This window comes from Prunus persica, chromosome G4 (assembly GCF_000346465.2).
Source record: "Prunus persica cultivar Lovell chromosome G4, Prunus_persica_NCBIv2, whole genome shotgun sequence".
Lineage (NCBI taxonomy): Eukaryota > Viridiplantae > Streptophyta > Magnoliopsida > Rosales > Rosaceae > Prunus > Prunus persica.
Window position 1 is genome coordinate 21431338 of NC_034012.1, and position 24235 is coordinate 21455572.

Consider the following 24235-nt stretch of genomic DNA (forward strand, 5'->3'; position numbering starts at 1 on the left):
TTTTTGGCCCACAACTTAGATTTTGCTAGTCCTCGAGCAAAACAAAACGAAAAATAAAAACAAAAGAATAAAGACTCAAGACAAACAAACAACTAAATTCCCAATATTGATCTCAGAGATAATTACCAACGGTTAACTACCTTCCAAGAAATAAGCAACATTAACTCAAGGCATTATCAAGGGGTTAACCAAACTTTAATTGAACAACTTGGGGTGTCGTGTGTGAAATAGCCAACATTAATATTAACACGACTTATGCTTCACAAAAGTTAAATAACCAAATAAGAACAAGCTTTAACTTCAATTCTCACCAAGGTGTTCACTCCAATGAAAGCACTCGAAATTTGACAACGTAGTGTCACTCATATATGTGAGAAGAATCAAATCAGTACGATGTACTCACATAAAATAAAAGCACAAGACAAGAATAAAAGATCTCATGGAAAGATATCGCATACTTGAAAACATTTAAACCATCCGACCATAGTCCTTACACACCTATTCTCCACATGAGGAACCACACTTCTCCTTGGATCAAGTAGGACTTTCACTAAGGTTGTAATAGGGCTTAGGGTGATGGGTGAAACAAGAAAGAGACATAGATGAACAAACGAAGTCTAAGGGCTAAGTAAAGCTTTCCATGAAATTATAACATCTTGCACTTTAGCACACAATTTTATCTTGATACTATCTTTATTTTTTATTTTTTTTTATTTTTTTTAAACTCCATTAGCTTTCTAATCAACCCATGTAATAAGTGTTAGGCCAATAACTCCCAAGCTAGATAGCTTTAGGGTATTAAGTGTAAAACACTCCTCGGGCTTAAAAACTCGAGTTAGATTTTGCAGAATTTTGCATATCTTGGAATTTGTTGGATTGCATCGAGCAAGGGAATGTTCACTTGCACTTTTCGGAAAGTCTCTAGGATATCCTTTGAAACTTGCTCCTTTTTTGAATTCAAAAACCTACGAGGAAAAGGAACCTTTGAAGTAATTGAATGATTCACAAGAGAACTTACCTTAGAGTTGTCACTTGGAACCGTAAGCTTGGGAGAGGGGGCAGCCACTGTTTTGGTTGAATTTCTCTCCTCATTGTCATCCTTTTCCACCTTTTTTCCACTTCGAAGAGTAATCGCATTTGCGGTGTCATGGCCTCCATTAGGATTTGGAATTACTTGGCTTGGAAACTTTCCTGGCTCTCTTTGACTCAAGGAGGCTGCAATTTGTCCAACTTGGTTTTCAAGGCTCTTGATTGCTGTAGACATTTGTGCCTGTGTTTGCCTTGTTTCCTGCATAAAACCCTGAGTGCTTAATGCCAAAGAATTAATTAACTCTTCTAAAGACTTACCTTGCCCATGAGGTGGTGCAGGTGCATTTTGTTGAGGAACAAATTGATTTTGTCGAACTGGGGCTGTTTGCACATTTTGGTTGTTCTTCCATCCAAAGTTAGGGTGTTGCCGCCATCCCGGATTATAAGTGTTAGAAAATGGATCGTTTCTTGGCTTTTGTTGCTGCATATAGTGTGCTTGAGCCATCTCTTCTCCATCACCATACAAACTTGGACAAGACTCCGTAGGATGTCCGGGATTAGCACACACGGCACACACTTGTGCTTGAGGGATTAATTGCTTAACAAGGTTAGTCAAATTAGCTATTTGAGGACCAATATCACTAGCACTTACCTCATAAACACCTGCTTTCTTTGGGGGAGCTCTCCGATAATTAAACTGTTGAGAGTTTGCTGCAATGTTCTCAAACATCTCCTTGGCTTGAGTAGCACTCTTGTTCATCAAACCTCCTCCACTAGTAGCATCAACCATCATCCTCTCCGAATCAAGTAATCCCTCATAAAAGTATTGCATAAGTAGCCAATCTTCAATTTGGTGATGAGGGCATGAAGCTAGGAGTCTCTGAAACCGATCCCAATACTCATGAAATGATTCTCCATCTAGTTGCTGCACTCCCATGATCTCCTTTCTAATATGGTTTGTCTTTTGAGATGGAAAGAACTTTGCAAGGAACTTGGAAGCCAATGATGTCCATGTGGTGACAGATGCACTAGGTAAAGAATAGAGCCACTCCTTGGCTCGTTCCTTGAGTGAGAATGGAAATAAACGCAATCTGATTGCCTCATCACTAATCCCTCCATTGTGCATAGTCGCGCACACGGCAAAGAAATCCTTGATATGTATGTGAGGATCGTCCCCAGCCTTACCATAAAATTGCGGCAAAAGGTGAATGGTGCCACTCTTGATCTCAAAGGTGGTTGTAGTGGCTGGATACGCAATACAAGACGGCTGGTCCAATGCTTTAGGAACTGTGAAGTCCTTCAAAGGTCGGGTGAGGTTGTTGAGTTCCAGCTCGTCTCCCATCTTGATTGGAAGTGTATCTTGCTTATTTTTATCTCGATGGAGATAACGAAGTGTGTTCTCTAGTTCAGGGTCGTATGGTATAAGCTCGTGACTCTGCGAACGACGACCCAGCATATACCTGAAATTGAAAACAAAACTCAATTAGATTGAAAATCCCCGGCAACGGCGCCAAAAACTTGTTGGTAAATTTTAACAACAATATTAAAACCTTGCAAGTGCACAAATCAAATGATAGTATAGTAAGCAAGCAAGGGTCGATCCCACGGAGATTGTGATCTAAAGAGATGTTTATCAATGTCACGCAATGAAAATCAAAACAAAGGACTTCCAAACACACGCCAACACCAAGGGGGGTTTTGATTTGTTTTTGTGAATCAAACAAAATAAGGAAAAGGAAACAAAAGAGAATTTAAATTAGAGTTTAAGAGAAATTGGTTTAAAATCAATCAAGAACAATAGATAGGACTTACTATCCACCTCCAAACAATCAATCAATCCATAAACAACAATAGATAATCAATTTCTAGCAAGCATATGATGACGACACTCACAACAAGATCATGGCATTTGACTCGAGTTGTATGGTTCTCTCTTAAGTGTATGTAAAGTGTATGGCATTTACATCAATACGTGTATTCTTAATTGAAATCTAGTATGGCATTTACTCAAATTAACAATCAAGAATCCATTAAGATCAAAGAGAATATGAGTGTCACAAAAACCCTAAAACATGGCATTTGTTATTAGGAATTCAAGAATCGATTTCTCATAACTAGTTCTTAACCCAATTATTCGTTGCAAACAAGAACACATTCAATATGGCAATTGACCTATGTTCTACAACATTTTAATTCCAATATATGCTTCTAAGTTAGCTACTCAAAGAAACAAAATATCAGAATTCACATAACATAGAGAAACCGAAATCATCACGCTTGTAGAAACTAAAAATCCATTAAACTTGTTTATAAAATTGAAATCATGTTTAGGGCTTCAAGATTAAGCCCTAACTAACAAGAAATTAGTTACTCATGGTCTTGGATGAACTCAAAAATAAATACATAAGAACTGAAAATTAAAAGAAGGAAGGAAAAGAAAGAACTCGTTCGCAGCTTTCTCCTCTTGCGCGGTTGATCTCTTTAGGACGTGAATGAATTGTTATCAGGCCTTGGCTCGTCTTTTATATCACTTATATCAGAGTTCTAAACCCTAAAATTGACTGAAAAGTCGTCCAAGAAGTCTTGGTAAACAAGGAATCCAAATGGGAAAGTAAAAATCACAATTCCTAACTCCACTGGGAAATACAGCTCAGCCCAATGTTCACACGATTTGGGGATCTTCGACCTTGTAGAAAAATTATTAAAAATATATTTTAGAAAGATAAATGTCTTATCTTTCCAACCATATATAGCACGTAACTTGAAAAATTCGGAAAGGCTTCCGTTTCTTCACATTCACGTAATATGTACGAAACTGTCCTGTCTGCACGTGGGCTAACTTTACTTGTAATACTGTACCAATTGGCTCGGTAGAAAATTCTAGAAAAATCATAGATTGAACTTCAAGATGTTAGCTTTCATCTCCAATTGGTCTTGCGCTAAAATTCCTCCGAAAAGTTGATTTTCCCTTAAAAACCTTCTAAGAGCGCAGAAAAGCTGAAAATCAGAAAAATAAAGTAATAAGCCCTTTTTAAATCTAATTCTCTTACAAAACCAAAGTAAAAAGAGTACATAAATGAGTATATTTATGTACATAAATGAGTTTTGTTTTCAATTTCAGGTATATGCTGGGTCGTCGTTCGCAGAGTCACGAGCTTATACCATACGACCCTGAACTAGAGAACACACTTCGTTATCTCCATCGAGATAAAAATAAGCAAGATACACTTCCAATCAAGATGGGAGACGAGTTGGAACTCAACAACCTCACCCGACCTTTGAAGGACTTCACAGTTCCTAAAGCATTGGACCAGCCGTCTTGTATTGCGTATCCAGCCACTACAACCACCTTTGAGATCAAGAGTGGCACCATTCACCTTTTGCCGCAATTCTATGGCAAGGCTGGGGATGATCCTCACATACATATCAAGGATTTCTTTGCCGTGTGCGCGACTATGCACAATGGAGGGATTAGTGATGAGGCAATCAGATTGCGTTTATTTCCATTCTCACTCAAGGAACGAGCCAAGGAGTGGCTCTATTCTTTACCTAGTGCATCTGTCACCACATGGACATCATTGGCTTCCAAGTTCCTTGCAAAGTTCTTTCCAGCTCAAAAGACAAACCATATTAGAAAGGAGATCATGGGAGTGCAGCAACTAGATGGAGAATCATTTCATGAGTATTGGGATCGGTTTCAGAGACTCCTAGCTTCATGCCCTCATCACCAAATTGAAGATTGGCTACTTATGCAATACTTTTATGAGGGATTACTTGATTCGGAGAGGATGATGGTTGATGCTACTAGTGGAGGAGGTTTGATGAACAAGAGTGCTACTCAAGCCAAGGAGATGTTTGAGAACATTGCAGCAAACTCTCAACAGTTTAATTACCGGAGAGCTCCCTCAAAGAAAGCAGGTGTTTATGAGGTAAGTGCTAGTGATATTGGTCCTCAAATAGCTAATTTGACTAACCTTGTTAAGCAATTAATCCCTCAAGCACAAGTGTGTGCCGTGTGTGCTAATCCCGGACATCCTACGGAGTCTTGTCCAAGCTTGTATGGTGATGGAGAAGAGATGGCTCAAGCACACTATATGCAGCAACAAAAGCCAAGAAACGATCCATTTTCTAACACTTATAATCCGGGATGGCGGCAACACCCTAACTTTGGATGGAAGAACAACCAAAATGTGCAAACAGCCCCAGTTCGACAAAATCAATTTGTTCCTCAACAAAATGCACCTGCACCACCTCATGGGCAAGGTAAGTCTTTAGAAGAGTTAATTAATTCTTTGGCATTAAGCACTCAGGGTTTTATGCAGGAAACAAGGCAAACACAGGCACAAATGTCTACAGCAATCAAGAGCCTTGAAAATCAAGTTGGACAAATTGCAGCCTCCTTGAGTCAAAGAGAGCCAGGAAAGTTTCCAAGCCAAGTAATTCCAAATCCTAATGGAGGCCATGACACCGCAAATGCGATTACTCTTCGAAGTGGAAAAAAGGTGGAAAAGGATGACAATGAGGAGAGAAATTCAACCAAAACAGTAGCTGCCCCCTCTCCCAAGCTTACGGTTCCAAGTGACAACTCTAAGGTAAGTTCTCTTGTGAATCATTCAATTACTTCAAAGGTTCCTTTTCCTCGTAGGTTTTTGAATTCAAAAAAGGAGCAAGTTTCAAAGGATATCCTAGAGACTTTCCGAAAAGTGCAAGTGAACATTCCCTTGCTCGATGCAATCCAACAAATTCCAAGATATGCAAAATTCCTCAAAGAACTTTGTACAAATAAGAGGACGTTCAAGGAGCATGAAACCGTGGCCTTAAGTGAAGAAGTCTCCGCCGTGCTATTGCGTAAATTACCTCCTAAACTAAAGGATCCAGGGAGTTTTACTATACCTTGTCTCATTGGAAATCAAAGGTTTGAACATGCTTTATTAGACTTAGGTGCTTCAATTAATTTGATGCCTTTTTCTGTTTTTGAATCTTTAAATTTAGGTGAGCTTAAGAAGACTTCCGTGAGCATACAATTGGCTGATCGATCAATCAAGTATCCTAAGGGAGTGTTGGAAGACGTTTTGGTCAAGGTGAATGAGCTAATTTTTCCAACTGACTTTCTAGTGCTCGAGATGGAGGAAGTTCCTATTCCTGGAAAAGACCTTCCATTGATTCTAGGACGTCCATTCATGAGAACAGCAAGGACAAAAATTGACGTGTATGAAGGCATTCTCACAATGGCATTCGATGAGGAAACCGTGGAGTTTAAGGTCTTTGATGCATTAAAATATCCTAATGATGATCATGCTTGTTTTTCCATGGATGTACTTGAGCGAATGGTACAAGAAACATTTAATGCATCACAAGAAGAGACACCATTGGAGAGGGCACTCATCCAAAGCCCCGAAACTGTGAATGAAGAAGGGAACACAGCTGTACTTGAAGCTGTGAATATGCTTGAGGCCTTGCCTCCCCAAAGAGGTAAGTTTAACTCTATTTTTGAGCCTCTTCCATTATCTACTAATAAGCTTGTTCCCTCTATTGTGAAGGCACCACAGGTTGAGCTAAAACCCCTTCCAGAGAACTTGAAATATGCATATTTAGGTGATGAAAAGACGCTGCCTGTGATCATTGCTTCTAATTTGAGTGCATCCGAAGAAGACAAACTAATTCGAGTTCTAAGGGAGCACAAGACTGCCCTAGGTTGGACCATTGCAGACATCAGAGGAATAAGCCCTACAAAGTGCATGCATAGGATCTTTTCGGAAGGAGAATCGAAACCTACAAGGGAAGCCCAAAAGAGGCTGAATCCGGTAATGAAAGAAGTCGTTAAGAAGGAAATTTTGCAGCTTTTGGACGTGGGAATTATATACCCCATTTCGGATAGCAAGTGGGTGAGTCCCGTCCAAGTTGTTCCCAAGAAATCCGGAATTACCGTTGTGAAGAATGAAGACAATGAGTTGGTGCCTCAAAGAATTCAAACAGGTTGGAGAGTATGCATAGATTATAGAAAGCTCAATACCACGACACGTAAGGATCACTTTCTGTTACCATTTATTGATCAAATGCTTGAGCGTCTTGCAAGTCATAGTCATTATTGCCTCTTGGATGGATACTCCGGATACAATCAAATTGCCATAGCTCCAGAAGATCAAGAAAAGACCACCTTCACCTGTCCATTTGGTACGTTTGCTTATAGGCGTATGCCTTTTGGTTTATGTAACGCACCTGCCACTTTTCAACGTTGCATGATGTCCATTTTTTCTGATATGGTAGAAGAGATAATAGAGGTATTTATGGATGATTTTTCAGTTTTTGGTGATTCATTTGATATTTGTCTTCACAACCTCTCTTTAGTGTTGAAAAGGTGTCAGGAATGCAATTTAGTGCTCAACTGGGAGAAGTGCCACTTCATGGTACAGCAGGGTATTGTATTAGGTCACATTATCTCTTGTAGGGGAATTGAAGTGGACAAGGCAAAAATCGACATTGTGAGAAGCTTGCTGCCCCCCAAAACCGTTAAGGAGATTCGGTCATTCCTAGGACATGTAGGGTTCTATAGGCGTTTCATCAAGGACTTTTCAAAAATATCAAGGCCCCTATGTCGATTGCTTGGCAAAGATGTGGAATTCGAGTTTAATGAAGAGTGCTTGGCTGCATTTAACAAGCTTAAGGAGCTTTTGACGTCTGCTCCCATCATGCAGCCTCCAGATTGGAATTTTCCCTTCGAGTTGATGTGTGACGCCTCGGATTATGCAGTGGGGGCCGTGCTTAGACAAAGAGTGCACAACGTACCACATGCCATCTATTATGCCTCCCGGACTTTGAATGATGCTCAGTTGAATTACTCACCTACAGAAAAGGAGTTGCTTGCTGTTATTTTTGCTTTAGAGAAATTTAGATCATATCTTATTGGCACTAAAGTAATTGTATTCTCTGATCATGCCGCGCTTAGGTACCTCCTCCAAAAGAAGGAGGCCAAGCCCCGACTGATTAGGTGGACTCTCTTGCTTCAAGAATTTGATTTGGTGATTAGAGACAAGAAAGGGAGTGAAAACGTGGTGGCTGACCATTTGAGTAGGCTGGCGCAAGGATCCAATGAAGAAGAGGACGTGCTTCCTCTACGTGAAAGTTTCCCCGATGAGCAACTCTTCACCCTCGAAGCCAAGGACCCTTGGTACGCTGACATTATCAATTATAAGGCTTCAAAACTGATTCCGAAGGATCTCACTCGCGCTCAAAAGGATAAGCTTGTAAAAACAAGTAGGTATTATGTTTGGGATGATCCATACTTATGGAAATATTGTCCAGATCAGATTGTTAGAAGGTGCGTGTCTGAATCTGAATTTAATTCTATACTTACCTTTTGTCATTCATCTGCATGTGGTGGACATTTTGGTACTAAGAAAACAGCCCTTAAAGTATTGCAATGTGGTTTTTATTGGCCTAGCTTGTTCAAAGATGCATATACTTATTGTTCCACATGTGATAGATGTCAAAGAACCGGTAACATTAGCTCTAGGAATCAAATGCCTTTAACGCCTATCCTTATTGTTGAAATATTTGATGTGTGGGGCATTGATTTTATGGGACCATTCCCTTCCTCTTATGGCTTTATTTACATTCACCTTTCTGTTGACTATGTCTCTAAATGGGTGGAAGCAATTCCTACCCGGACTAATGATTCAAAAGTTGTTTTGAGTTTTGTGAAGGACAACATCTTTTCTAGGTTTGGAACATCAAGAGCCATTATCAGCGATGGAGGCACTCACTTTTGCAATAGGTCATTTGAGGCACTTTTAAAGCGGTATGGAATTACACATAGGGTCTCGACACCTTATCATCCCCAAACAAGTGGACAAGTGGAGATTAGTAACCGAGAAATCAAGCAAATCTTGGAGAAAACCGTGAGCCCTACGAGAAAGGATTGGAGTTTGAGACTTAATGAAGCATTATGGGCATATAGGACAGCTTACAAAACCCCCATTGGTATGTCTCCTTTTCGTTTGGTTTATGGTAAAGCATGTCACCTTCCGGTTGAACTTGAACATAGAGCATTTTGGGCAATCAAGAAATTCAATTTCGATATGAAAGAGGCTGGAGATGCAAGGCGACTCCAAGTGAATGAATTGGATGAGATGAGGAATGATGCCTATGAGAGTGCACAGATTTACAAGGAAAAGACGAAGGCATTTCATGACAAAGCCATTCAAAGGAAGACCTTTGAAATAGGGCAGAAAGTCTTGCTCTTCAATTCACGCCTCCGGCTATTCCCAGGTAAGTTGCGTTCTAGATGGTACGGTCCTTTTGTTGTTATTAATGTTTTCCCTCACGGTGCAGTTGAGATTCAAAATGACAAGACGGGAAACATATTCAAAGTGAACGGACATCGCTTGAAGCCATACTATGAATCTTTTGAGCTTGGCAAAGAGAGCATGCACGTGGATGCACCACCCCCATCTATTGATTAATCATCTAAAGAACAGCGTCTAGCTCATGACTATAAAGAAGCGCTTCTTGGGAGGCAACCCAAGCATTCTTAACTTTTGTTTCGTTTTTGTTTTTAGTTTATGTGTGATTTCTCGTAAATTTTCATATTTTTGTTTTTGTTGTGTTTTGTGTCATCAAACTATGGATTTTGTGTTCCAAAGATAAATTTTCGCATTTTTATAGCCCTAGGGTGTTTGCAGCATGTTTCAAATGTGTTACAGAAGTGTTTTTGGTCATTGGCTGAGTTTAGATACCAGAAAACAGAAAAATAGCTTTTATGTTCTTAGTTTGGTCAAAACTAGAATTTCAGCCTAATTTATTTTTTGCTGTTTTTCAGGTCAATCTGATGCCACCAACATGTTTAGAATGGTTATTCTGATGATTTGGACCAGGTTTGGGGGTCTCCGGTGGCCTACATTATGTTTTAGGACGATTTGAAGCTCAAAAAAGGACCTAAAACACAAAAAAAAGGCAGCTGTTGTTTTGCCCAGAATTTGAAGATTTTTCGTCACCAAAGAGCTTTTAGCCGCGGTGTTCATCAGATTTTTCGTCGCTAAAAGTTAGATTTCCAGATTTTCATGATTACATATCCAGCTCAATTTCGTTCCAATTTCATCGCATTCCGAGACTTTAAGGAGCTATTACGGGTCCGTTGGCATTCAAAGACACAAGTTGTGGGTGTTTGGGTTCGTCTCATTGTCTATCCTCTCTCATTTCGACGTATTCTACGCTTTGCTCATCCATACATCTACACAAACCCGGGAAGTTCTCACACCCCTCTCTCTCTCTTTAAATGAATTTGCATGACTTATGTTTCTTTGTTTTTAACATTGAGGACAATGTTTGTTTTAAGTTGTGGGTGATTGAGTTCTTTGGTTTCATAATGTATGCTGCAGCAGTCCTCTGTCTTTGTTTCAAATTCTGTCCTTTTCTGCTGCTGCTTTTGTATTTTGGCCCACGCTGCATTCTTTGTTTTTTCGATCTGAATCCAACCATATGAAGAACGTGAACTTTGGCCAAGTATTTTGTGAGATACATGTCATTCTTTGCGCCTGGGTCAGAACTGCAGCATTGTTTATTGATTTTCAATCCCTCTTCAACTTTTGGTTTTTATTTAATTAGTTTTTATTCTATTGTTTTGTTTTGTTTTCAGTTTTTTTTCTTTTAAAAAAATAAAAAAATAAAAAATCAGAAAAATGTCATAAAAACCTAAAAATATTTTCTTTAACTTTGAGTTTATTTTTTATTTTATTTTTTTTGTAGTAGTCACTTCCCAATTCTATGATGAGATTGAATTTTATTGACAATTAACTTGCAAGGAATTGTGAGCATGATATTAATTCTTTACATTATCCTTGTGTTAACCTTAGTTTTGTGATTAAACTTGGTAAATATTTTTGCACATAGCCATATTAATATGAGTTTTGATTGGAGTTCACATGATTTAAATTCCCAAATAAGGCTAGTGTAGACTTGTACAACCCTTATTATGTGAGCTTTTGAGCCTATACCTTTCTTCCCTGAGTGTTATATACTATTCTATAATTTTCATATCTACAAGTCGTCGTGATCTCATTATTCTTTGTTTTGGTCAAGTACTTGAGGATGTTTAAATTGTTTGCTAGAACTACTTTCATTATCTATTTGAGGCATATTTCATGAACCACATGGATCCTAGGAAGTGATATAGGCCTTGTTTCATTCGTTTGAGCCTTTCCAGCCAACCCATATCAATTTTATCCGTAGTCAACCCCTTGTGCCTTTTATGTAAGCCTTTATCATTCTTTACCCAATTCTCTTCACCTGAACCTTTTGCATATTTATCCTACACCCTTCTAAGGAGTTTTGTAGAGCACTTTCATGGTTAAGGGAGAATTGCACAAATTGTTCAATCATGTGTATATGATACTGTTTCAAAAAAAAAAAAAAAAGAAGGTCTGATTCCGAAGCCTTTTCAACTCGAGTTTTTAAGCCCGAGGAGTGTTTTACACTTAATACCCTAAAGCTATCTAGCTTGGGAGTTATTGGCCTAACACTTATTACATGGGTTGATTAGAAAGCTAATGGAGTTTAAAAAAAATAAAAAATAATAAAAAATAAAGATAGTATCAAGATAAAATTGTGTGCTAAAGTGCAAGATGTTATAATTTCATGGAAAGCTTTACTTAGCCCTTAGACTTCGTTTGTTCATCTATGTCTCTTTCTTGTTTCACCCATCACCCTAAGCCCTATTACAACCTTAGTGAAAGTCCTACTTGATCCAAGGAGAAGTGTGGTTCCTCATGTGGAGAATAGGTGTGTAAGGACTATGGTCGGATGGTTTAAATGTTTTCAAGTATGCGATATCTTTCCATGAGATCTTTTATTCTTGTCTTGTGCTTTTATTTTATGTGAGTACATCGTACTGATTTGATTCTTCTCACATATATGAGTGACACTATGTTGTCAAATTTCGAGTGCTTTCATTGGAGTGAACAAAGGCGGCGAAGGCGAAGAGAGGGAGTAATTCTAGCAAGAATGCATCTAAATTTTTGGAGGAAATTTCAAAGCACCAAGCCATGAGAATTGAAATAGACTTGAAACAACAAGAGCACGATATGGCAATTCAACTAAAATATGCAAAAGAAAGGGAGTATGTATGCAAAGAAAGGGAGTATGTACGCCAACAAAACATTGAAAAAAAAATATCGGGAAACCATGGCCATGGATACAAGCCATATGTCCCCTGAAACAAAACAATTTTGGAAGATAGAACGAAGGGATGTTATGAGACGAAGACTTTTTCGTGACAATGGACCTAGCAACACGGATTGGTTAAATGATGAAAACCATTAAAATAGTTTGCTTGCCTTTCATGTCTAGTTTACTTGCCTTTCATTTCATTGTATTTTTTGTTTTGTTTAAAAAATTAGTCGTAATTCATGTATTTTATTTTATTAGTTGTATTGATTTTCTTTTAGTGAATAAAGAAAATATTCAACAAAATTCCTTTTTATTCAAAACATTCCATACATAAAAAGCAAACCACAACCAAAGCATAAAAAATAAACAGCCCACAACTAAAGCATAAAAAAAAACAAAGCATAACTTAAAATACAACATAAACATAATAAATTAAAAAAACATCTTCACTTCACTTCATTCACCTTCATTGCCTTTCACCGCCCATAAATGCTCCATCAAGTCAACTTGACGGCGTTCATGAATATACGACGATTGCATCTCCGTGTAGCGATCAATCATACGGGGCATGAAACTACCGTCTCTAACCAACGGTTCATGCTGCACTGGTTCTCCATTTGGCCCCATGAGTTTTTCATAAATTCGTGTTAGGGCCGTGTCCATGGGATCTGGTTCATACACTTCATCAGCATCGTAATCATACTCATCTTCCACAATCATGTTGTGGAGGATGATACAAGTCATCATTATACTCCTAAGCACCTCCTCGTCAAATAGACACACCGCGCCCCTGATAATAGCCCACCGGGCTTGAAGGATACCAAAGCACCTCTCCACATCTTTTCTGTACCCCTCTTGATAGGCAACAAAAAAATTTTGCTTATGGGATCGGGGATGTGGAATTGTTTTCACAAATGTTGTCTACCTCGGGTAGATTCCATCAGCTAGATAATACCAATTATGGTAGACGATATTGTTAATTTCATATGTGATATTTGGGGCTTCACCTCTCAAAACATCATTGAACACCGGGGATTGACCCAGGACGTTCAAATCGTTTTGTCATCTGGCAACTCCGAAGAAGGCGTGCCAAACCCATGTATCAAAACCAGCAACTGCTTCCAGGATGATACTTTTCTGCCCTTTCCTATTTTCGTAATCCTCTTGCCAAGTAGTTGGACAATTTTTCCATTGCCAGTGCATGTAGTCAATGCTACCAATCATTCCAGGAAATCCACGAGACTCAGCTTTTTGTAGAAGTCGTTGCAGGTCCCTGGGCGTAGGTCTGCGCAGGTAGTCCCTAGTGTACAGAGTTTCCACTGCATCACAAAATCGCACCAAACTCTCCAAAATAGTGGACTTTCCCATCTGGGCAACCTCATCCACCTGATCAACAAATGACCTGTACGCCAACATTCGTATCACAGCTGTGAACTTTTGCTCAGGAAGAAGTCCCAAATTTCCAGCACAATTTTTCTTTTGAACAAAGTATTCATCATAATTGCAAATATCATGCATGACTTTATTGAACAAATGGGGTTGGATTCTATATCTCGCTCGAAAATGAACATCAGAGTACAGAGAATGTGGGATAAAATAATCTTCCAGAAGATTCTTACCCTGAGAATGTCTATGTTTGTCCACATTCGGGCCACGACCTTCTCGTGAACCACGGCGGCTCTGATTTTCTTCCTCCAGCAAAGCAATTGCTATGCCAAGTTGCTCATCTAGTTCTCTCTGCGCCCTTTTGCTTGCAGCTCGTCTACGCATTCTTTCTCTAGTTTCTTGCTCTTGCCTCTCCAAAACCTCTTGCATGTTTGCCATTGAGAATGGAGAATGAAATCTAAAATCTGAGAAATAAAAAAGTAGAGAAGATCTGGTGTGGGAGGTATGAGCTAAGCCTCTGGTTTTATAGAAAAATTTAGGCAGATAGATATGACACATGGCGCAATCTTAGAGGGTGAAAATCTTATCTGAAATTTGAAATTGAAATGAAATTTGAAATTTGAAATTTAAATTTCAAAATGTATCTGAAATTTGACATTTGAAATTTATCTGAAATTTGAATTTTGAAATGTATCTGAAATTTGCAATTTATCCGAAATTTAAAATTTGAAATTTATTTGAAATTTGAAACCGAAAATCTTATTCGATATGAATAGTATTGACACGTAAGAACCCAAAAATCTTATCCGAAAATATTATCCAAATTAATTGTTTAAGTAAACAAAGTTGTGAAAAAAAATAATAAAATGAATAGTATTTGCCATGGCAAAGGGCAACTGCTGGAAACACACTTTGCTAGGAGGGGGGGCTAGGGCAGCCACTATTCACATGAATAGTAGCTGCCCTAGGGCTCCCCTTGCCATGGCAAAGAGCTAACTGCTGGAAATGCTCTTAACAAAGACACGAATTCGCACACAAAAACCAGTCATTCCAGTAGGGGCTTAAAAGGTTGTGTCGTGTGAACCCGTTAAGAATATGGGCAATTTTGTAATTTTATATCCCTTTTTCTCCTTTCTTCTTTTCCTTTTCACCTCCCCGACTTTTTGAGCTTTTGTTTTTAAATTTTTTAAATTTTTATTTAATTCAGTTTACTAATTTTAAATTAAATAAATGACTCGTCCTTAGCACAAGACATTTTAACAGAAAATTCTATGAAATCTGGAAAATTCAACCATAATTCATAATGGTTGTTCAATTGACAGGACCCCGCCCAAATTCCACTTTGGAATCTGAGCCGAACCTTGTGCGTGTCCGACACCTAGCGGTTGCCGGGCACAATTGACCTAATTGCCCTTCTACTCAAAACTCAAGTCCATTTTAGATTTGACTCCTGTCGAAAAATCGGCAAATTTTCCCCTGTAATTCGAGCATTACCAAAATTTACACCTGTCAAAAGCAAGCATATAAATGAATACACCAACTGCCAGTATGTATACAAATACGTTCCAACAGTTAAATACCTACTAGGGCAATATCAGAGCAACTATACAGAATAGATTACAAGTGTAATTTAGCTATACAAGACCCTACATCAGCAAAAGATGTGGCGAAAGGTGGATTCTGCTCGGTGGTGGCTCACTGTGCACGATTACTGCCTGGGGGCGCAAAACATTGAAAATGTGAGTGGACCAAAAACAAAGTTTAGAAAATAGCATATGAACATACTAACCCCACTTGTAAAAATAGTTATAAAAACTGAATCAATATCCTCATATATACTCATATTGAACTCATGCATTCATATTTATACATATAACACCAAACAATATTCCTGCTGGAAGACATTGTAGTAAACTCAACCTATTATATAGGTATACTTATTTATTCTCACCAAAACCTTTATTTACTATATATTCCTTGTGTCACTATGGTGACACACCCTCGCAGGACTCAGGTTAGCCTAATCCGCCCTCCTCGCAAGACTCAAGGGGCACTAAGCCCACCGAAGTTGCATTTCTCGCTCCCACAGTTTGAATATTCCTAAGTCTCGTGGGGCAAAAGTCAAGCATGCTGACTTATCTAAAGACTTAGCTTAAAAATAAATAAAACTATCTCCTCTCATCTTATAACTCTGCCACCATCCTAACCAATTCTAAAACTCCGTATTATTACTATACTTAGGTACTCTCATCTCGGCTGTAGTAAATAAAATAATTAACCTTAGCAATACATGCTAGAAAGCCCTCGATCTATTGCATACTTCTACAAATCAAGTAATGAATATAAATTGCATAAAATCATTTAAAAAGCAAAGGTCCACTCACTCCTGGTCCGAGCTAGCTGGACCCCTTGAAGGTCCTTCCTGCGGGTCGGTCCGTGCCCGTGTGCCTGATTAAAACATCATAAATATTTAATTAATACAATTGCTCGGTATAAATATTTAAACACAACCCTGACCCCCCGGCTCCTAGAAGTGCATGCACTTACTTAGAAACATTCATATGCCCACAAAAGCTTTCCTTCCATTTGGAATGGGTTAGAAGTGTCTCGGGACTCAAAAAGCGCTAAAGTCCCAAAAAGTCAACCCAGGACCCCATGTGTCCACGACCTCTAAACTCTAATCCGGAAGCTCCTAGAGGTTCCAATATACCTAGGACACAAGTCCCGAAAGTTTGATCTTGATCGGACTGTCAGACTGACCACGATAGTACAATTGGATAATTATCGTAAACCTAACCCTAGGGTTGACATTTTCAGAGTATCCTGGACTCTGATTTACGATCTGTCGATTCCTACACGGTCCTGAAATTATCTAGTTCAACATATCTAAGAATGACTACAATCCAACGGCTCAAACGTATCGAACCCGAAAATCGCACACTAGGTGAGATCCGTTCGGGGTTCAAACGTTATCCAAATTGAAATCCGTGAATACCTACACACTCATGAGACCAAGGGATCATTCTAGGACTGAATGTGGTCCCCACCATGCTGCCCACGCGCCGCCACACGTGCTGGCAGCGAGTTGGTGGTTTGATAAATTCTGGCGGCCGGAAAAACTCCAAACCGCCGGCCCAAACTCCTATTCTAGGTGTAACACCCTATTTGGAACCACTTTTGTTCTTGGACCTACCCCAAAAATTGGCTGGAAGTGGCTGAAATCGTGCTCTCAAAATTGACCGAATTCCAATTTGAAAAGCAACGCACCAAACTTAGAAATTCCTGAGATCCTACCCAACCAACAGCTAGAGCACAAAAAATAGCTAAGAATCCATACCTTGATCATCCGATTTGGTAGCCGGAGGACGGAGATCGAGCAGTTTGAAAAACGAAGAAAAAATCCGGCCGAACCTTGGTTTTCCGGTGGCTATGGCCTCGGCGGGGCAGAGGGAGTCGTTAGCTGCGATGGCCGGAGCTGGCCGGTGCGGTTGGGTTGCAGGTTAGTGGCGGCTGGGTGGCGATGGAGGTTTGGCTGGGGGAGGACACATGGAAAGGAGGTTGCGGAGAGAGAGAAGAGAGAGTGAGAGAGAAGAGAGAAGAGAGAGAAGTGAGGTTTTGAAATTCTGACTTTGAAAAATTACCATTTTGCCCATCTACGTATTTTTATCTTATTTTGTTCAGTATAACTCCGATTCAAGCCATCTACGTGTCTACGAGCTCGTTTCGCCACGCTCTATGCAACGGTGCAAGTGAAATTCCCAAATTCCCTCCCGGTCAAAAAGTCAATTTTTCTTTAATAAACTATTCTAGGGGCAAAAGTGTCCTTCTCTCTAATAAATTAATAATTAAATATTATTTAAGGACCGGGTTGTTACAATCTACCCCTTTATAAAAATTTCATCCTCGAAATTACGTACCTGTCACTCGAAAAGGTAAGGATACGTCTCCCACATTTGGTCCTCAGTTTCCCATGTAGCCTCTTCAACATTATGACTCCTCCACAAGACCTTCACAAGTGGAATCTCTCTCGTACGCAGCACCTATGTCTTCTAATCCAGAATTTGAACTGGCTGCTCTACATAAGTCAAGTCATCCTCCAAATCTACTGGTTGTTCCTCTAGAACATGGGAAGGATCGTAGATATATTTTCGGAGCATGGAAACATGGAATACATCATGCAACCGGGAAAGGTCTGAAGGCAATGCAAGCCTATAAGCTACTGGGCCCACACGCTCCAAAATCTCATATGGCCCAATATAACGAGGACTTAACTTTCCCCGTTTTCCAAATCTCATTACACCCTTCCAAGGTGATAACTTTAAAAATACCCAGTCGCCAACCTCTAACTGAAGATCCTTCCTCCTGTTATTTGCATAACTTTTCTGTCGATCCCGGGCCACCTTGAGTCTTTCTATGATTAATCCAACATATTTCTTTGTTCTTTCAACATCTTATGACACCTCTAGCCTATGCTCACCCACTTCATCCCAATACAAGGATGTTCTACACTGTTTCCCATACAAAGCATCGAATGGAGACATTCCGATACTCACCTGGTAACTGTTGTTATAAGCAAACTCCATGAATGGCAACTTCTCATCCCAATCACCTCGAAACTGAAGTGCACATGCTCTTAACATATCTTCCAGGGCCTGGATCGTTCTTTCTGACTGACCATCAGTCTGAGGATGAAATGCAGTACTAAACCATAACTATAGCTACTTGGAATGGCCATAATATAGTCATATTCTGTGATTTATGTATCAAGGAGGTGGAGGCTGGACATCGTCCTGGCACTTACTTTAACAAAGATGCACTACAAAAAAACACACAACAACCACTTTTTTTTTCCGTGACTTTTGGCAATACTAGTCACTAATATTCGTGACTAAAGTCAATAGTAATGGTGCAGTTACAATTTTTGATTTCCTGACTTTTGTGGCCTTGACTGTTGGGTTTTGTCACGATTAAGACATCATTTTTACAAATTGTGTTGACTATCCTATTACTCCATTGTGGGCCCCACATCATGTCTAATGAAACTATATTTATATTTTATTATTTTATTTTATTTGAATGCACTGACGTCCAACATCGTTCCATCATATTTTTTAAAAAAAAATAGAAATCCTTTTCATTATTATTTGTGTTATATTTGTGTATTATATTTTTCACAATTATAATAATTTTCAATTCCTTTTTATTTTTATTTTTATTTTTAGCTGAAATCAGATCCCTTATTGAAAACCAAATTACAACACTCAAACCAAAATACCCATCACCCAATTCTTAGTTGAAATCACAATCAAAGATGAAAAAAATCTGAGTCAATATATATCATCCTTCCATAAGAGTTGAAACTTTAACTAAATAATTCAAACCAAGAAACTTAAGAACAAGAAACCAAAAGGAAAAATTTCTGGACACAGTCCAGCTACATATGTAGGAAACAAATGTTCTTCAAACACTAAACCAAAGACAAAGACAACAGGATCTAGGCCAACATCGTTTCAACGCATGAAGGTTCAGACGGACGGCGTTGACGTCGTCGTTGGTTGGGCTTCAATGTGGCTGTCAAAGAGACAATCTGATCTGTGTGAACATCGTTGATGTCGGCGTTGGTTGGGCTTCACATATAAAAAACTCTGATATGAAAAGGATTTCAATAGAAGGTTGAGAGATGGAAGCTTTTCAATTGAGTCTCATAAATCAAACCCACACATAAATAAAACCCAAAACCATTCCTGAAATGAAACCCACATAAAAACTTCAAAAAATAAAACCTTTACCTTTCTAAGGGGAGATGCAGTTCATATCTGAATATATGAGTTAGGAATATAAGATTGCAGAGAAACAGAGAAAGGCAAGATGAACTAACAACATACCAAGGATTCATAATTCCGAGATTGAAAGGAGAAGAAGGAGAAGATAGAACGGTGAAAGAAGTTGGATTAGAAAGTGAGGAAGAAGAAAGGTAAGGGATTGAGGTTCATACAAAAATATAAAAGCCTTAGGATTGAGGATGAGGAAATGAGAACGAAAGAGGGAAGGGAAAAGAGCCTTGGTTAGTGAGAAAGATTATGTCATTATTACTATTCATGTGTCAACTACAAAAAAATTTATTATATTTAAATCATTAGACACATATAATAGTGACTAATTTGGTAAACTAGTTGACCACCCATAATTGTCACCAAAATAAATTAGTTACTTTAAAAAATGTGACTATTCTTCCTTTTTTTTTTTTTTTTTTTGTAGTGATGGATGGGAAAAATTGAAATTAAATTTTAAGAAAGAGATGGGACATGAGTATGGTAAAGTTCAGTTGAAGAATAAGTGGGATGCACTTAAGATTGAATGGAAGTTGTGGAAAGAACTATCATGAAAACACCTGACATTAAACTTGCGTGGCTTACTTATGAATTTAACAACCAATAGGGGGAGTTGTATGTGAAGTGCTGGTTTTTATGGTTTAAACTTGTTATTTGGATTATATTATTTCATATGAGTATAATGTATGACTATTATTTGGATTATGTTTTATGGAAGTGATGATGAGCATAAATATAAATTGCAGGTTATTTGAAACTATGAACATTCTAAATGAGGGAGAGGAGGAGGACAAGATTAATCTAGCTATATGTGCTTGTGCTCGTGCTATTGAATTATATTATGTGAAATATGTTTATAAATCCCCTTGTATGAATTCCTCCCAAACAGGTAATATCTGGTGATAGTTGGTGTTATAGAATGTTTAGGATGGATAAAGATGTATTTTCCATATTATGTTATGACTTGCAATCTAATTATGGCTTGAAGGAATCAAGGAGAATGAGTGCTTTTGAAATATTGGGAATGTTCTTGCACATGCTAGGACATGGTATAGGAAATAGGTTATCACAAGAAAGATTCCAACATTCTAGTGAGACAGTGAGTAGATATTTTGGTCTTATGTTGGATATTGTATGTCGTATGACAATAGATGTCATCAAACCAATTGATCCCGAGTTTAGTGACATCCCACAAGAAATACTGTCAAATTCTAGATATATGCCTCACTTTAAGGTAATGATCAAATCTGAATTTTTTTTTTTTGGTGCTAAGTATTATTATACATATTCAAACTTGTTGTTCTTTAATTTTAGTGCCTTCATTCATGTTTTAATCACTCACTTGATGCAATTATATCATAATAAAATAAATATTTGAATTGACAGGGAAGTATTATGTAGTAGATGCAGGGTACCCACAAATGTGAGAGTTTTTGGGACCATATAAAGGCCAAAGATATCATCTTCCTGATTTTCGTAAGGGTGGCCAACCAATGGGCCCTAAAGAGGTATTCAACCATGCACACTTTTCTCTTAGGACTGTCATCGAACGAACTTAAGGGATATATATACAGTCCCCTTCTATTGAGGGATCCCTCAAATAAAATTATTTGAGGGACGCCCTTTAGGGCACCCTACAATTTTTTTTCCAATGATCCAAACCACCTATTTTTTAGGTCTTCATTCATAGATCATCCTTACAAAAAATTAGACAAATCGGAAACCGTTTCGACATCCAATTGTGTCCTACAAAATCAATGAACACGGTGCTTCAAGAAAGTACTAAAATTTCAATAACTCAATAGAATGGTCAAATGTTATCAGATTCAAGTGATTTTTTGTAGAGATGATCTTTGAATGTGTATCTACAAAATAGACGGTTTGGATTAGTGGAATACAATCCGGAGTGGGCCCTACAAGGGGTGTCCCTCAAATAAGCTTATTTGTATGTATATATATATGCGTAATTATCCATTCAACAAGCAAGTGAAGATAGTCATTGCAACAATGGCGCTTCATAATTATATAAGAAGGCATGCTCAACGTGATAAACATTTTGATAACCCAAGTAACACTTTAAGTGAAGAAATTGATAGTGATGTTGATGTACAACAACATAACCATACAACTTATGATCAAGGAGGACAAGAGATGGAAGCTTTGAGAAATAGTATCATTGCAAGTTTAATGCACACATCTCATTAGACATTTGTTTATATCTAGTGCATTTGGAATTTATATTTTGTTGATGGTGTTCTAGGCATCTATAAAAAAATGTTGTACTTAAGTACCTTATGACAGTTTGAACTAACTTTGTCATCTAGACAAAAAAAAAAAAAAGTAGCTTTGTCAAAACAATTATTTAGAACGTTTAATTATTTGTTTCATGGAGTTTTTTTTTTCCGAATAAGTGTATATTATAATCAAGATTCTTAAAAAAAATTGTAAATGTTTGAACTTCCTTGTCTTTTACAAAATAAATAAATAAACAACACTTTCAGTATTATGCCCTTTTTGGTCATTATACACTGTCGCAACACTTCTAAAAAAAAGTTTACCAAATGCTATGACACTGCTTTTTATACTCACAGCACTTTTACAAATACGAGAATTATCAAACACTTAGCTGCTTCACTTCACAGCTATTTATTCTCGTAACACAGCAGAATCGGTTTTTTTTTTAAAAGCACAGCAATACCAAACTAAGCCTTAGCAAGAAGACTTTTGTTGTACACATATTTGAACAACTTACAGCAGAAACAATATACTTTGTTCACATCTTTTGAGTACATTTTCTATCTTGACTCTCTCCATTTGGTAACCTACTTGTATAATAAGAATATGAAAAATGCCTAGAGAGGCCATCCACAGGAAACTTGAGATTACTTTCTTTTATCGGACATTTTTCTACTAAAATATCCTTTGTTTTGTTATCAATGCTACCCCAAGTTCTTGGATCATAGATATTCAAAACAGGGCCTATTTGTTCCTTTTCATTTTCATTCTCAATTTGTTCATCAATTTCTCTCAATTCTTCCTCATTACTTCCATTTTCCATAAGATCACCAACCTATTGATTCAGATCATTGTTATCATTTTTTTATTGATTACTTGGTTGTTGTTGTGATTCATTAACTAAATCATGAACTGAATCTTCAGTTGAAGAATCAATTTTAAAACATTTATCAAGAGCTCCTTTTTGAGTTTGAATAATTTTTTCTAATTTTTTCATTCTATTTCTTTTTTGACTTCCAGACTCATGTTTCCTAAGTAACATTTTCTTACTTCAAGAAAGTACAACATATAGGAAATTAACCAATACCCTACCAATATTAAAAAATTAAATTTAAACAACAAACAAAGAGCAATAAACCCTTTTAGGAACTCCACTCTCCACTGGACCTTGTTGATGCAAATATGTAATGATTTAATTTTTTTTTTCTAAAGTTCAAAAATCTGATTTAATTAAAAAAAGTCAAATCTAATTTAATTAAAAAAAGTAAAAAATTTGATGTAATGACCCAAACCTAAAATTCATATTTAATTAGTAATTTATTATGCGGAAAGACAATTTTGCCCTTGGAATAATTTATTAGCGAAAAGTTGACTTTTTGACCAAAAAGGAATTTGATAATTCCACATACACCGTTGCGTAGAGCACGACAACACGAGTTCGTAGACACGAAGTGAGCTCGAATCGGAGCTTTAATGAAGAAAATACGATTAAAATATCATGAGGGGCAAAATGGTAATTAGGAAAATCAGATTTTTTTTATAAAACCTCATCTCTTTCTCTCTCTCTCTCTCTCTCTCTCTCTCTCTCTCTCCCTCCGTCGCGAACTCTCCCTCCCCCGACGGTTTTGTTCGATCACCGTCACCGCCACAGACCACCACCAGCCACGAGACCGGTCTTGTTCGAACCGTCATCGCCTCCTCTTCTCGTCCCACCTGGTTTCCGTCGCCGTCAGCCACTCCAGCCGCCGGAAACTGCAGAAAACCGAACGGGTGTGACCAGAATTTCACGGTCGTCGTTCTCCCTCGTTTCTCAACCAAATCGGAAGAGCCAGGTATGGATTTTGACCCTCTCGAGCTGTTCTAGCTGCCTGTTGGGTAGGAATTAATCGGTTCTCAGTGTAGATAATGAATTTTCGATTTGGAAATTCGGCCGGTTTACGGCCTCCGTGTTCGGCCACTTCCGGTCAGTTTTTGGGGTAGGTCCAAGAACAAAAATGGTTCCAAATATGGTGTTATACCTAGGGTAGGAGTTTGGAGCCTTGGTTTTGAGATTTTCCGGCAATGCGTTATCGCTTTGGACACCCATCACTGCCGGCGCGTGCGGCGGCGCGTGGGCGAGTGTAGTGCAGTGGCACGGTGTTCTGATGCGATCCTTAGGTTGTCACGAGCGCGTAGGAATTCGCGGATCTCAATTTGGATACCGTTTGAGCCTCGAACGGATTTTTCATATTGTGCGATTATCGGGTTCAATACTGTTGCGCCGTTGGATCGTACTCAATTTTAGATATGTTACTCTAAATAATTTTAGAATCGTGTAGGATTCGACGGATTGTGAATCGGAGTCCCGGATACTCCGAAAACGCGAACCCTAGGGCTAGGGTTTATAAATTATGCGATTACACGATCGTGATTAATCTGACCGTCAGATCGACACCAATACCCTCGGGACATGTGTCCTAGATATATTGGACCTTCTAGCGGCTTCCGGATCATATTGTGAGCTCATGGACCCGTGGGGTCCCGGATTGACTTTTTGGACTTTAGCGTTTTTTTTTTTGAGTCCCAAGATACCGCTAAACTATCCCACGTGG

The 24235-nt window shown here is 38.3% G+C and overlaps 2 protein-coding genes across 2 annotated transcripts; one reads left to right on the forward strand and one right to left on the reverse strand.

Annotated features, from left to right (window-relative positions):
• Positions 738–2371, reverse strand: LOC109948708. The gene is made up of 2 exons (XM_020562409.1): positions 1019–2371; positions 738–965 (listed from the first exon to the last, which is right to left on the reverse strand). Exons 1-2 carry the CDS (start codon positions 2369–2371, stop codon positions 738–740), a joined length of 1581 nt encoding a protein of 526 aa, XP_020417998.1.
• On the forward strand, positions 4128–9491 carry LOC109948709. Its single transcript, XM_020562410.1, has 3 exons — positions 4128–6455; positions 6507–7005; positions 7459–9491. The coding sequence occupies exons 1-3, from the start codon at positions 4128–4130 to the stop codon at positions 9489–9491; spliced, it is 4860 nt and encodes a 1619-aa protein (XP_020417999.1).

Excerpts from the sequence above, each read along its gene's own strand:
- LOC109948708 (XM_020562409.1), bottom strand. The coding sequence starts at position 2,371 with ATGGGAGACGAGCTGGAACTCAACAACCTCACCCGACCTTTGAAGGAC. Across the intron at positions 966-1,018 it reads TTCCAAGTGACAACTCTAAG|GTTTTTGAATTCAAAAAAGG; the intron begins GTAAGTTCTCTT and ends TTTTCCTCGTAG.
- LOC109948709 (XM_020562410.1), top strand. The coding sequence starts at position 4,128 with ATGAGTTTTGTTTTCAATTTCAGGTATATGCTGGGTCGTCGTTCGCAG. Across the intron at positions 6,456-6,506 it reads ATGAAGAAGGGAACACAGCT|TTTAACTCTATTTTTGAGCC; the intron begins GTACTTGAAGCT and ends CAAAGAGGTAAG. Across the intron at positions 7,006-7,458 it reads GCCTCAAAGAATTCAAACAG|GTCACATTATCTCTTGTAGG; the intron begins GTTGGAGAGTAT and ends GTATTGTATTAG.